The 14,768-nt window shown below is 43.8% G+C and overlaps 2 protein-coding genes across 2 annotated transcripts; both read right to left on the bottom strand.

Annotated features, from left to right (window-relative positions):
• Window positions 1–9,726: 9,726 nt before the first annotated feature.
• LOC115691872 (probable pectinesterase/pectinesterase inhibitor 21) lies at window positions 9,727–12,000 on the bottom strand. The gene is made up of 3 exons (XM_030618601.2): window positions 10,964–12,000; window positions 10,445–10,835; window positions 9,727–10,203 (listed from the first exon to the last, which is right to left on the bottom strand). The coding sequence occupies exons 1-3, from the start codon at window positions 11,991–11,993 to the stop codon at window positions 9,897–9,899; spliced, it is 1,728 nt and encodes a 575-aa protein (XP_030474461.2). The 5' UTR covers window positions 11,994–12,000; the 3' UTR covers window positions 9,727–9,896.
• A 660-nt stretch (window positions 12,001–12,660) lies between these two features.
• On the bottom strand, window positions 12,661–14,733 carry LOC115691873 (putative pectinesterase/pectinesterase inhibitor 22). The gene is made up of 2 exons (XM_030618603.2): window positions 13,571–14,733; window positions 12,661–13,425 (listed from the first exon to the last, which is right to left on the bottom strand). The coding sequence occupies exons 1-2, from the start codon at window positions 14,505–14,507 to the stop codon at window positions 12,755–12,757; spliced, it is 1,608 nt and encodes a 535-aa protein (XP_030474463.2). The 5' UTR covers window positions 14,508–14,733; the 3' UTR covers window positions 12,661–12,754.
• Between the last annotated feature and the right edge of the window lie 35 nt (window positions 14,734–14,768).

Here is a 14,768-nt window from a genome sequence, read left to right as displayed (position 1 = left end):
TCGAATCTCATTAGTGGTTTCAATTTGCTCATTTTTGCAGTGGATGCTAGATCCTTTAGAGATTGTCTAGTTAGATGTTCTTCCAGGTATACATATTTTCTGGTTGAATGTATCCAAGTGTGGTGTTTACAATTAAGATTACTTCTCGAGTGCTAAGCTGCGTTTGATGAAGAATGTCCCATTTCACGATGAGAACAAACTTAGGCTAATCTTTTACGTCCCACTTTGTATGAATAGATTTGAGAGCATAATAAATTAGTATAAATTCATACCAGGAAAGACCCAAAACTGATACACTTGTGACAATTTTACCCTTCGTTAGTTTCAGGTTAATTGCTAAGTTTTTAGGATTTTACCCTTCCATTTGTCACGGGTTTACCAATTTGTGATTTTTCGTGGTATTAATCCAATTTAATAAAGGGTAAATTTGTCACAAGTATGCTAGTTTTAGATTTTTTATGATCAAAAAATTAATTCGGAGTAAATTTGTTATGGGTGTACCAATTTTGGATTTTTGGTGATCAAAAAATTAGTTTAAAATAAATTTATCACATGTGTACCATTTTGAGGTCTTTCGTGATATTAACCCATTAGTATACTAAGGTCTTTTGTTGCTCACAATACTTGAGTGGCATATGATAAACCCTAACTAACATGGTTTGTCCATCACTTTTAGTAATTTAAGAATATGAAATACGAAACGCTTTTTATTTTTTATTTCAAATATCGAAAAAACAAAAGTAGCAGATTCCCAAAAAAGGAAAAAGAAAAGAGAGCTCTCGATTATGCCTAATACAAAACACTGCAAAATGCTAAATATACTCCAAAGAAAATCAATATTTTGAAAAAAGGGTTTTTTCTAATTTGATCGTTTCTCTTGTTTAGGAAAACGGGTCAAAATATTTTCTCATTATCGGCGAAGACATTTAAACATAAATTGTTAATAATAATAATAATAATAATAATGTATTTTTGAACAATCAGCTCAAAATTTGTGAAGAACTAGAGAAAGGAAAGGAAAGAGAGAAAATCTAGAACTGTGATCCGATTACATTGGAGCGCATCTCCGTGGGAGCGCATCTCCGTGGGAAACAAGAGAGAGGGAGGAGAAGGCTCAAGCGGATCAGGATCGAGCACGAGCTCTTTGCTGTGCGCACATATAAAATCCTCGGAATCATTCCCGCCAGCGAGCTGGGGGGGAGATTTCGAGGAAGAACTTACGTGCGGCCGATCGGCAAAAAACGCAACGACAAACAGGATCTCAAAGATTGGAAAACGAGAAGAACGGCGTATCGCAGCGCCAAGGGAGGCGCCGGCACCGGCTCTTTCGACGGGGGAGGAGCCGGCGATGCAGACGGCGGAGGGGGCATGGAGGCGACGGGGGCAGTAGAAGCCCTAAGCGAGCGCAAGGCTTTGCATGTTTCGGTTTCGATGAGGCGGGAACCAATCTGTTGATCGAGATGTGATCCATCGTAGTAGTTCGTTCGGAAGTCGATTGGGATTGAATTCGAGGAGCAGTCCGCAATCAATGGCGCGACAGATTGATGAGCGCTAATGAACGCATCAAGATCTGCATGGATCAATCTGGTCGTGCATGCAAGCCCTGCCTCAGCCACCTTGATTAGTGATGTCATTAGCATTAATTACCGTTAAATTGCGGAAGCTAATCAATTAATGAAAGTGCTGTTACATTCAAGGACTGTTTTGCAAATTAATGGAAGTACTTTTATGATAGAGAGAGTAAAGACTCCATTGACTGTTTGATACAGAAGAGGCAGATCCCAGTCCCTGCAATACGCAGTGCAGATGTAAATGCACCGAATACACAAGTTTTTTTGTTCTGCATATTCAAATAAGCATGATCACATAAAAAAAAAAATCTCAAACCGTGCTCCTATCACATATTAACTCTAAAGCTCCGTTTATTTCAAGAAAAATAAATGATTTGAAAAATATTTTTTCTAAAAATTTTTGTTTGTATTGCTAAAATGTTCAAGCATAAATTATTGATGATGAAGAAAATATTTTCTATTGACTAATTATTTCAAGTAAGTTATCTTTTTTAGCTTCTTCCATTTGTACCTTTTCTCTCTCTTCTAAGAAAAAAAATACTATTGAACGTGGTGCGTGCTAAATGACTAGGACCAACCAGAGCCAAACACAAGTCGATTGCGTTTGGTTTGGTTTTTAGGGAAAATGCAAAGGCCTTTAAGTTAAAAAAAAATCGAAATGTAAATAGTGTTTGGTAAATTTTAATTTAAATGTACATTGAAAAATAACTTTGGTTTAAACGGTGTTTGGAATAATCACACCTTGTAAAGCGCTTTAACTTCCTTTCTTAAAAAAAAAAAACAACTCAAAACTGGCAAGGACCAGGGCAAAAAATGGCTACCGGCTAGCCAAATCTGGTGTCGGCAGCAACATCTGGCCTTGCCAGCGGCCCGTCGATGGCCTGGACCCTCGCCGGTGAGCTCACATGAGTTAGGGACATTTCTAGAATTATGAAAATTTAGAGAGGGCAAAATTTGGGAGGAAAAAATGTATTTGCATTTCGGGAATGCTCGCTCAAAGCTCATTTTTGGCATTTCCCAAAACTCTCCAAAAAATTTGCCAAATGGTATTTACAAGTGCCCGAGGGACTTTGGACTTAAGGAAGGCAGTTCCCAAACGGAGCAATTAATTCTCGAATCTCATTAGTGGTTTCAATTTGCTCATTTTTGCAGTGGATGCTAGATCCTTTAGAGATTGTCTAGTTAGATGTTCTTCCAGGTATACATATTCTCTGGTTGAATGTATCCAAGCTAGTGTGGTATTTACAATTAAGATTACTTCTCGAGTGCTAAGCTGCGTTTGATGAAGAATGTCCTATTTCACGAGGAGAACAAACTTAGGCTAATCTTTTACATCCCACTTTGTATGAATGGATTTGAGAACATAATAAATTAGTCTAAATTCATACCATGAAAGACCCAAAACTGATACACTTGTGACAATTTTACTCTCCGTTAGTTTCCAGTTAATTGCTGAGTTTTTAGGATTTTACCCCTCCATTTGTCACGGGTTTATCAATTTGTGATTTTTCATGATATTATTCCAATTTAATAGAGGGTAAATTTGTCACAAGTGTGCCAGTTTTGGATTTTTTGTGATCAAAAAACTAATTCGGAGTAAATTTATGATGGGTGTACTAATTTTGGATTTTTTATGATCAAAAAATTAGTTCGGGATAAATTTATCACATGTGTACCATTTTGAGGTCTTTCGTGATATTAACCCATTAGTATATTAAGGTCTTTTGTTGCTCACAATACTTGAGTGGCATATGATAAACCCTAACTAACATGGTTTGTCCATCACTTTTAGTAATTTAAGAATATGAAATATGGAACGCTTTTTATTTTTTATTTCAAATATCGCAAAAACAGTAGCAGATTCCCAAAAAAGAAAAAAGAAAAGAGAGCTCTCGATTATGCCTATTACAAAACACTGCAAAATGCTAAATATACTCCAAAGAAAATCAATATTTTGAAAAAAGGGTTTTTCTAATTTGATCGTTTCTCTTGTTTAGGAAAACGGGAGAAAATATTTTTTCATTATCGGCGAAGACATTTAAACATAAATTATTATTAATAATAATAATAAAATGTATTTTTGAACAATCAGCTCAAAATTTGTGAAGAACTAGAGAAAGGAAAGAAAAGAGAGAAAATCTAAAAGGGATAATAACACAAACAATCCCTGAACTTTGGCCCAATGTGCAATTTGGTCCCTAAACTTTTAATTTATTCAATGTAGTCCATGAACTTTAGGTTAATGCTCAATGTGATCCTTGAACTTTTATTTTGTTCAATGTCATCCCTGAACTTTTGGTATATGTTCAATTCAGTCCTTGAAATATATCAAAATGTTCAATGGAGTCCTTGAACTTGAATTAATGGAAAGGATTATATTGAACATTTTCATATAATTCATGGACTGAATTGAACACGTATCAAAAGTTCAGGGATGAGTTTGAACAAATTAAAGTTCGGGGACCACATTGCACATTTGGTTAAAGTTCAGGGACTACATTGAACAAATTAAAAGTTCAGGGATCAAATTGTATATTGGGCCAAAGTTCAGAGACTGTTCGTGTCATTTTCCCAATCTAAAACTGTGATCCGATTACATTGGAGCGCATCTCCGTCGGAGACAAGAGAGAGGGAAAAGGCTCAAGCAGATCAGGATCGAGCATGAGCTCTTCGCTGTGCGCACCTATAAAATCCTTGGAACCATTCCCGCCGGTGAGCTGGGGGGGAGTTTTCCGGGAAGAACTTACGTGCGGCCGATCGGCGAAAAACGCAATGACAAACAGGATCTCAAAGATCGGAAAACGAGAAGAACGGCGGAGCACAGCGCCGAGGGAGGCGCCGGCGCCAGCTCTTTCGACGGGGGAGGAGCTGGCGATGCAGACGAGGAGGCGGCGGCGGGGGTAGCAGAAACCCTAAGCGAGGGCGAGGCTTTGCATGTTTCAGTTTCGATGAGGCGGGAGCCAATCTGTTGATCTAGATGTGATCCGTCGTAGTTCGTTCGGAAGTCGATTGGGATTGAATGCGAGGAGCAGTCCGCCAAAAATGGCGCGACAGATTGATGAGCGTTAATGAACGCATCAAGATCTGCATGGATCAATCTGGTCGTGCATGCAAGCCCTGCCTCAGCCACCTTGATTAGTGATGTCATTAGCATTAATTACTGTTAAATTATGGAAGCTAATCAATTAATCAAAGTGCTGTTTCATTCAAGGACTGTTTTGCAAATTAATGGAAGTACTTTTATGATAGAGAGAGTAAAGACTCCATTGACTGTTTGATGCAGGAGAGGCAGATCTCTGTCCTTCCGCTTCAGTTTTGAATCCCATTCCCTGCAATATGCAGTGCAGATGTAAATGCACCGAATGCACAAGTTTTTTTTTTCTGCATATTCAAATAAGCATGATCACAAAAAAAAAAAAAATCTCAAACCGTGCTCCTATCACATATTTATTCTAAAGCTTTGTTTGTTTCAGGAAAAATAAATGATTTGAAAAAATAGTTTTTCTAAAAATTTTTATTTGTATTGCTCACAAAAATATTCGGGTATAAATTATTGATGATGAAGAAAATATTTTCTATTGACTAATTATTTCAAGTAAGCTATCTTTTTTAGCTTATTCCTTTTGTACCTTTTCTGTCTCTTGTAAGAAAAAAAATACTATTGAACGTGGTGCGTGCTAAATGACCATGACCAACTAGAGCCAAACACATGTCGACTGCGTTTGGTTTGGTTTTTGGGGGAAATGCAAAGGCATTTAAGTTAAAAAAAAAGGTTTTTCGAAATGTAAATAGTATTTGGTAAATTGTAATTTAAATGTACATTGAAAAATAACTTTGGTTTAAACGGTGTTTAGAATAATCACACTATGTAAAGCACTTTAACTTCCTTTCTTAAAATAAAATAAAAAAACTCAAAATTGGCAAGGACCAAGGCCAAAAATGGCTACCGGCAAGCCAAATCTAGTGTCAATAGTAACATATGGCCTCGCCAGAGTCTCGCCAGCAGCCCATCGATGGCCTAGACCCTCGCCGATGAGCTCACATGAGTTAGGGACATTTTTGGAATTATGAAAATTTAGAGAGGGCAAAATTTGGGAGGAAAAAATGTATTTGCATTTCAAGAACGCTCCCTCAAAGCTCATTTTTGGCATTTCCCAAAACTCTGCAAAAAAATTTGCCAAACGGTATTTACGAGTGCCCGAGGGACTTTGGACTCAGGAAGGCATTTCCCAAACGGAGCCGTTCCAAACGCAATTAATTCTCGAATCTCATTAGTGGTTCCAATTTGCTCATTTATGCAATGGATGCTAGATCCTTTAGAGATTGTCTAGTTAGATGTATCCAAATGTGGTATTTACAATTAAGGTTACTTCTCGAGCGCTAAGCTGCGTTTGACGAAGAATGTCCTATTTCATAAGGAGAACAAAATTAGGCTAATCTTTTACATCCCACTTTGTATGAATGGATTTGAGAGCATAATAAATTAGTATAAGTTCATATCACGAAAGACCTCAAAGTGATGTACTTGTGACGATCTTACCATCCGTTAGTTTCCGGTTAATTGCTGAGTTTTTAAGATTTTACTCCTTCGTTTGTCACGGATTTACCAATTTGCTTGTCACCAGTTTACCAATTTGTGATTTTTCGTGGTATTAATCCAATTTAATATAGGGTAAATTTATGACAGGTGTACCAATTTGAAATTTTTGGTGATCAAAAAATTCGTTCGGGATAAATTTATCACGGATATATCAATTTGAGATTTTTGGTGATATTAATCCATTAGTACATTAAGGCCTTTTGTTGCTCACAATACTTGAGTGGCATATGATAAAACCTAAGTAACATGGTTTGTCCATCGCTTTTAGTAATTTAAAAATATGAAATATGAAACGCATTTTCTTTTTTATTTCAAATATCGAAAAAAAACAAAAAGTAGCAGATTCCGAAAAAGGAAAAGAAAAGAGAGCTCTCGATTATGCCTAATACAAAACACCGCAAAATGCTAAATATATCGGAATACATTCATCAAAGACTCCAAAGAAAATCAATATATTGAAAAACGGGATTTTTTTTTCCTTAATCGATGGTTTCTCTTGTTTAGGAAAACGGGCGAAAATAATATGTTTTTCGCTATCGACAAAGATATTTAAATATAAATTATTATTTTAATCAGCTCAAAATTTGTGAAGCACCATCGCCGCGGAGAGACGAATCCAAAGCAGCAAAGCTAAAAACCTAGAGAAAGACCCTCTATGCTGTAGGTGTAGGCGAAATGGTAAGAGCTTTGGGCTTATGGGTGATTGATTTCAAGTTCGAATTCCTTTGTCCTCCATCTTATCACATTCTTGACCATCTTATCACATTCTTGACTGACAATGAAAGCTTGTGCGTGGGTTTGGCTAGTTTTCTTTCGATTAGTACTTGGTCGGTTGGACTCTTGTAGTGCGTGAATTTGGCTAATTTTCTTTCGATTAGTACCTGATCGGTCGGACTCGGACTCTTATAGTGCGACCGGTGCAGGAGTCCGGGTCGTTACAAGAAAAAAGAAAGAAACTAGAGAAAGGAAAGGAAAGAGAGAAATCAAAAACTGTGATCCGATTACATTGGAGCGCATCTCCGTGGGAGACAAAGAGAGAGAGAAAGGAGAAGGCTCAAGCAGATCAGGATCGAGCTTCGCTGTGCGCACATATAAAATCCTCGGAACCATTCCCCGCCAGCGAGATGGGCTGGGGTGGGGGGAGATTTCCAGGAAGAACTTACGTGCGGCCGATCGGCAGAAAACGCAACAACGACAAACACGATCTCGAAGATCGGGAAACGAGAAGAACGGCTAATCGAAACGCCGATGGAGGTGCCGGCGCGGCGATGCAGGCGGCGGCGGCCGCGGGAGCAGAAGCCCTAAGCTTTGTAAGGTTTTGGTTTCGATGAGGCGGGGCTTTAAATAGGCGAAATGGCTCTTCTTCTTGGGGAGGCTAGGGTTTTTGGCGATGACGACGATGACGGCGCCCTTCGGAGCCGTGGACCCGATCATGGGCTCGGCTCGGCTCGGCCCGCGGTTGGTGGATCGGGTCATGGCCCGATCCAATTGATCGAGAGGACGGATGTTCTTCTCCCGTTCTCCTCCAATTTAACGGCTCGATTTTTGCCCCCCCCCGTAAATTACTAGTAATTATGTTTACTATAAGAAAATCACGATTACCTTCACGTTCTTCTTCCCTAGTGCGGATTCGAGGAAATCCAGCGTCCGTTAAAAGCTCGGGGTCTCCCACAGCCCCGATCTGCCTTGCGATATGTTGGAGATTTTTCGGATCGGGACTCGAGCTCGAGGCTTAAGAAATGATATTGGGCGCGAAAGGATTGGAATCAGACTAAGAGGATGTGATGGGTGAATCGAGATTTTGTGAATACGAGTCACTAGGGCCTAACTCATTGACGGGGGCTGAAATTTGGAAAGGTACGATGGCATGGATTCTAAGTTATCGTACAATGTACTTGAGTTTTGTGCTGGGCCTAACTCATTTATGTCAAAAGGAAAGAAATGTATAAATGGGAAGCCAAATATACTATAAAACCCAAGATGACAAATATATGTTGCGCACCATTCCAATAGGAAGCTAAATCTAAATATTACTTTGTCCAAAAAAAAATCTAAATATTACCAAAATTATAAACACAAGCTATGTTTTTTAAAACAATGTAGTACTGTACTCCACGAATGAGCTGTATATCTAGTGGTGCATGTCTGTGGTCAGATTTGTTGAGTAAATTCCCTCCTCTTAATGCATCTCTATGATTCACTTAGATTATGGCATACATAAAAATAACACGTGTAATTTTTATAAGAAAAGTTACCAAAAAACTCATAAACCTATTACATTTATGCCAATTCCATCTTAAACCATTTGGTCAATTCCGTCACAAACATTTTGACAATTTGTCAATGTATCCCATCGAGTCAATTCTGTCTGGAAATCGCTGATGTGGGCGTAGACTGTCCTACATGACATCGCTTACCCTGGTGTAGACAATTTTTGCAATTTTTGTTAAATTTTTTTGAATTTTTTCTTTTTTTTTCCTTCATTGCCGCCAACGTGGGCCTAGCAACCCTTGTTAGCCATTGGGCGAGGGCCAGAGAGCCCTTGTTGGCTGCTGGCGAGGGTCGCGACCCTTGCCAACCACAAGCGAGGGTCGCCAGCCACTTGCGAAAAGGAAAGAAAAAAAAAACAAAAAAAAAAGGTAGCGTTGGCCACACCACATAGGACGGCTGACATCGACTGGATTGTCACATTAGCGTTTTCCGATCAAAATTAGCCGAAAGAACTACATTGACAAATCGTCTAAAGATTTATGACTGAATTATCACATTGAAAGGTTTATAATTGAATTAACATAAGCGCGATAGGTTTATGATTTTTTTGAAAATTTTCTCAATTTTTATCTCTAGGTAGTTTCCAAGTATTTTTTACGTGCGAGCTTGAATGATCAAATACACAAACACAATCAAGTTTAGTAGTTCGTATGTATACTTTTAAAGATGCCCTCATTGCGATTTATCTAAATTTATATCGGGTCATGAGCTATATAGATAAGCACGATAAATCTTATTGTAGCTGTACCTTGCATTGCAATATCTCTACTCTCATTAATGTTAAACTTAGGTCGCGACTATGGATATGCATGAATATATTCAAGTACAAAAATGTGACGGACACGAAAAGTTAGATCGGAAAAACATGCAACTGTACATAAAAAGGCATGCTCGGTAAAGCGATATGTATTTAACTACTCAAGCAAACTGAATTCCACGGCCACCACCCAAATTGAGGAAAAGGGCAAACCTTACGCTATGTTCGGACACCAATGGGACTTAGATATTAGGCACAGCCCGGTCCGACCCGACCGCCGTCGGACCTAGAAATGTCCCGATGTCTTGGCCCGAGGCTCGCCGCCTCTCGAAGCGGCGCGAGTCGCGCCGGTCGGGAACGGCCTACCTTAAAAGACGGCGAGCGATCGAAAGAGAGATTTTTAGGTGCCGTTGTAGTACTATGTTACCATCCTTTCGAATCATGAAAATGCGACTATAGTGTTTCTTGAGAGGTACGACGATGAACAATTCAGGAAAATGCTGCTCATTTTCGAGTGAAGATCATCATGAGGCACGGGAAGAGAAGTATATTACTTCGAATCATGTGTAATAGTTATTACATCATTGATCATTTCCGATACACCCGAGGAAGGAAAAACCAAAAACCAAGACACCTCCAATGACGACCCAAGAATATGTAGTTATGGAACAACCGCAGGATTAGGGAGAGTTTCAGTTTAGACGGCCACCATTCCGGCGGTAAACGGGACGCCGAATTTCGGGATCCAGGCGCTGCCGCGCAAGAATCTCCCGGCGGTGAAGTCGGCGGCGTGCTCCGCGGTGATGGTCTTGACGCCCCTCCACTTGGCGCGGCCGGCCGTGCTCGATCCGGGCCCGCGGTTGCCGAACTCGGAGTAGAAGCAGGTATTGAGGCCGAAGTCTCCGAGCCAAGGCAGCCAGCCCTCGGGCTGGATGATGTCGTCGATGTAGGATTGCATGATGATGGTCCTCGAGTACTGCTTCCACGGGCGGCCGAGGAAGGACCTGGAGAGGAAACGGAAGGGATTCGTTAGGAAGGGGTACGCTTCATGAATTCGCCGGATCGGAGAAACTCGGATAGGTTCGACCGGACCCCGAATGGACGCTTTTCGATTAACATAATCTTAGGTGTGCGTGTGTATGCTAGACATTGTGAAATTTGTTCGATTTTCATGTAAATATAAGGTCTACTATATGATTAGCGGATATTGGCGAAGATAAGTTGGACCTGATGTGCGGTCCTCACCTGAATTGGTCCTTGACGGGAAGGTAAGAGGCGTCGGCGGAGATGGTGCAGTTCTGGAGGATGATGGCCGAGGGCTGGCGCCTCTCCTTCCGGCCTTGGGCGGTGACGATGCACTGCTGGTTATCCAACGGCCTGCGGACGAGCATCTTGCAGTTCTGGAAGATGGCGCCGGCGTCGCCGAAGATGAAGTCGATGGTGCCCGTGATGGTGCAGTCGCGGTAGAACTGTCGGTGGGCGTGGGTGTAGAGGGTGTCCTGGTACCCGTCCATGTGGCAGTTGTAGAAGACGGAGAAGTCGGATTGGACCCTCAACGCCACGGCCTGGTGCTTGATCGCGCCCGCGTCGTTCTCGAACCCGATGTCCTTGGCGAAGAAGTAGTCCCCGAGGGCGGCTAACGCAATGTCGCGAGAATATAGAAAATCACATCAGTTCGAGCACGAGAGGATTGGTAATATGAACTAGGTTCATGGCATTGTCTGGAGTTAGATTCACCAAGATCAGAGGAACAGAGATACTTACAAACGGTGGCGGTTTTGAAGGTGTTGACACCATCAACGTAGTTGCTGTTATAGACGATCCTTGTCTTGGTCGGTCCGTCTCCGATGACCACCAAATGCGTCATCTTCTTGTCGAAGATCACCTGCTCTCTGTAGACTCCCTCCTTGATGTACAGCACGAACGTGTTGTTGCTCTTCAACGGGATGTCCTTCAATGCCTCGGTGATGGTCTTGTACTTGCCGCTCCCGTCCTTGGCCACGACGAGGTCCGGCTTGAGGTCCGCCCCGACCTTGGCCTGGAGCAACCTCCGCTTGACGGGGTCCATCCACAGCGGGAACTCGCCGTGCCCGAGGACCTCGACCTCGGTATCCTGGAGGAGCTTGCGGTTGCCGCTCAAGAAGTTGAGGTTCAGGTTCGTGAGGACCGAGGAGATCTCGGTGACCATGGCGAGCCCGTTGCTGGTCAGCTCGGCGGTGGAGTTCAAGGCCTTCCTCATCTTCTCGCCCGCGTCGCCGGTGGCGTTCTCGAACCCGTCCAAGCAAGTCTCCTGGTAGGTAATGGACGCGCTGAGCCAGGTTTTCAAGTCTGCCAAGAACTCGTCGACCTTGCTCATGTCCAGGGCTCCTAGCTTGTCGAAAGAGTTCTGGAGGTCGTCAATGGCGTACTCCATCAGCTCCTTGCAGTTCTCGAGGGCTTGCGAGGTCCTAGGATCCTTGGCGAGCTCCTTCAACGTGACCGATTTCTCGGCCGCCTCGGAGATCTTCTTCATGGCGACGTTGAACCCCGCCTTGATGAGCTCCTTAGGGTCGGTAACATTCGGCCCGGCGGTCTCGAGGCTCTTGACGCACGCTTCCTTGTAGTCCGTCGGCTGGCACATGGCCTGGATGGCCTTCATGGTGGCGGAAACCTGCTTCGTCTCGCCCTGCGCGTCCCCGCTCCCGCTAGAGCTCTTGGTGACGGCGGCGACCACCGCGACGGCGGCGACCACCAGGATCAACGCGCTGGCCGCCGCGATGGCGACCTTCTTCTTTCTCGCCGCGTCGTTCGACATCCTTTCCCCCCCCAACTTAATCCCCGACCTCCCCGGCGCGCACAAAGGCTATAATTCTTCCCTAAGGAAACAAAAGATTGGTAGTATATAATCGAAAACGAAGAAGATTATTTACCAAAGAGAGGGTCTAAGAAGGTAGACGACGAGGCCCTCCCGTGGTTTGATGAACATTGGAGGTGGGAAGATGGGGATGAGTTTATATGGAACATTGGTTTTGAAATTGGTTGTGGAACCTGCGGCCTAGAGAGAAATTAGGGATGAACGCTCCTTCAAAAATAGCAGAAATTGCCCAAATTAAGTATTGCTCGATTGTTCTATTCATGGCTTGCCTCATGTTGGACGTAACCATCGTAGGCTGGCTCGAGTGCGTCTCTCCCTGGTGAAGTTTTCGACATAAAATCACAAAGAATAAAATGGGTTTAATCCGTAAATTGAAAAAAAAAAAATAGAAAGAACGTCCGTCCGTACGTATTTATACTCGCGCGTGACTCCTAGTGATACCCCCGATGATGCTAAGGGCATTGGAAATTCGGCGTACGAAAGAAGAAGCGCTCGCTTAGTTAAATTTCGTTTGGGTGGAGAGACGACGGAGATAAATTTGACGAGGTATATTTTATTTCCTAATGTACGCAAATTAATAATACATTGTTTAAGTTTTTTGCCGCATAAAAATGGAAAAGTGAAAAAGTTGATCGTATACTGCTAGAGTGAATTTGCCCCTTGAAGTAGACATGACAAATCTCTCTACGTTCAAAGGACTTTCAATTGCTCAATCCGGCGCTGAACCTGACCCCGGTGGCCGGCAACCATGCAGTCCCGTCGATGAACCGCCGGACCGTGAAGAAATCGGCCGTGGCGGCGTCGCGGATGATGTGGTAGCCGGGCCACGCGATGCGGCCCGAGAGCGAGGCGCCGGGGCCGTAGCTTCGGTACTCGCCGTACCACAGCGTGCTGAGAGCGAAGTCGCCGTACCACTCGAGCCAGCCTCTCGGCTGGACCTGACTGCTCATGTAGGTGTTGAGGAAGACGGTCCTTGAGAATTCCTTCCATGGCCTGCCGAGGTAAGTGGGCCGGGTGGCCAAGACATAGGAGTCCTGGATTGAGAACCCGGTGCTCTGGTAAGGGCTCTTCCTTCCCTGTGCTGTGATGGTCACCTTCTGGAGGGGCAGGGGCACCCTGGTGAATATCTTGCAGCTCTGGAGGACCGCCGCGCCGTTCCCGAAGATGAAGTCGATGGTGCCGTGGACCTCGCACTCGCGGTAGAACTGGCGCAGGGAGTGGGCGTAGAGCGTGTCCTGGTAGCCCTCCATGCTGCATCGGTAGAACGCGGACTGGTCCGAGTCCACGCGGAGCGCCACCGCCTGGTGGTTCTGCGGCCCCGCCGTGTTGCGGAAGGTCATGTCCCGCGCTATGAACCCCTTGCCGGACACCGCTATAAATCGTGATAAAGCGAGAGATGGTAAATAGATATGTTAGATTCATTTCATTTTCAAACGCTTACAAACATGGCCTCAAACTCAAAGTTAATGTTTCAAATCAAATCCAAAATATTTTGCGTCAATATTAAGGTTCCTCACCAACAGTAGCAGTCCTAAAGGTCGTCCATCCCTGCATAAAATGTCGATTACCGGTGACGACGGTGGCTCCGATGCCATCTCCGACAAACATTATGCTCGTTTTCTTCTTCTTCAAGTCGATGTTCTCCCTGTAAACACCCTTCTTGATATATATGATGTACCTCCTGTTGCTATAGCTTGGAGCTTCGAGGATCGCCTCCGTGATGGTGCGGTAATGTCCGCTCCCATCCGAAGCGACGACGGCATCTACGTGCATGCCAACCGGACTTGCCTTGAGCAGCTCTTGATCGCCTTCCGTCATCCATGTCGGATACTCCGACGTTCCGTCGCTGGAGTTGGTACGAGGCGACGGGGACGGTAAACTGTTCAATTCAGAATACATAGTCAACACATTCCCGATGAGCTGCGTGACTTGCTTCAAGCTCCCCCTGATGAAATTCTCCATGCGCCCGTCCGTGCCCTCGAAGCCTTCGAGGCACGTGTCTTGGTTGCTCAGCGCCGCGCTGAGCCACGCTTTCAGGTTTCCTCCGTAGTGGCTGTTCTTCGAGCCGGCCTCAATCTTTTTCATCTCTCCCATGGACCAGGCGATCTCCGAGATGGAGAAATCCAGCAGCTCCTTGCAGTCCCCGATCGCGACCTGTTCGCGGTAACTCAAGGACAAGGCGGTGAACTTCGAGATCGACTCGATGGCCGCTCTCGCTTCGTTGAGAGTGGCTTGCAGCGCGGCGCTAAGGACCGAACTGGAACTGGGAGGCCCGACATCATCGAGCTCGGCCTGCACGTTCAGAAGGCACGAGCTTTGGGCTTCGACGTCCTTGCAGACTAGGGGAAGCAAGTCTTGAATGTGGAGGGTCTGTTCTTTTGAGGAGGTTGCCTGGGACAGATTTTCAAGGGATGGCAAGAGAACGAGGACGAGGAGGAAATTCACTAAGGCCATTTCTGGCAATCTGAGAGCTGGAAGGAGATTGGAAAAGCAACTGGTGGTCAGGTCATCAGAACGTGAACTGAGAATTTATTCATGTATATAGTTTTAAGGGATAAGAGCACTACAAGTTCTAAAACTTGTCAGGAAAGTGCAATTGAGTCATAAAACTTTCAAAAAATGCGATCAAGTCCTAAAACTTGTCACGAAAGTACAATCAGGTCCTAAAACTTATCAGGAAAGTGCAATCAAGTCCTAAAACTTTAAAAAGTGTAA

Source organism: Syzygium oleosum, unplaced genomic scaffold (genome assembly GCF_021117445.2).
Source record: "Syzygium oleosum isolate NSW1041296 unplaced genomic scaffold, Sole_v2.1 Sole_v2.03, whole genome shotgun sequence".
In the NCBI taxonomy this organism is placed as follows: Eukaryota; Viridiplantae; Streptophyta; class Magnoliopsida; order Myrtales; family Myrtaceae; genus Syzygium; species Syzygium oleosum.
This window is presented reverse-complemented; position numbering and strand designations above follow the sequence as displayed.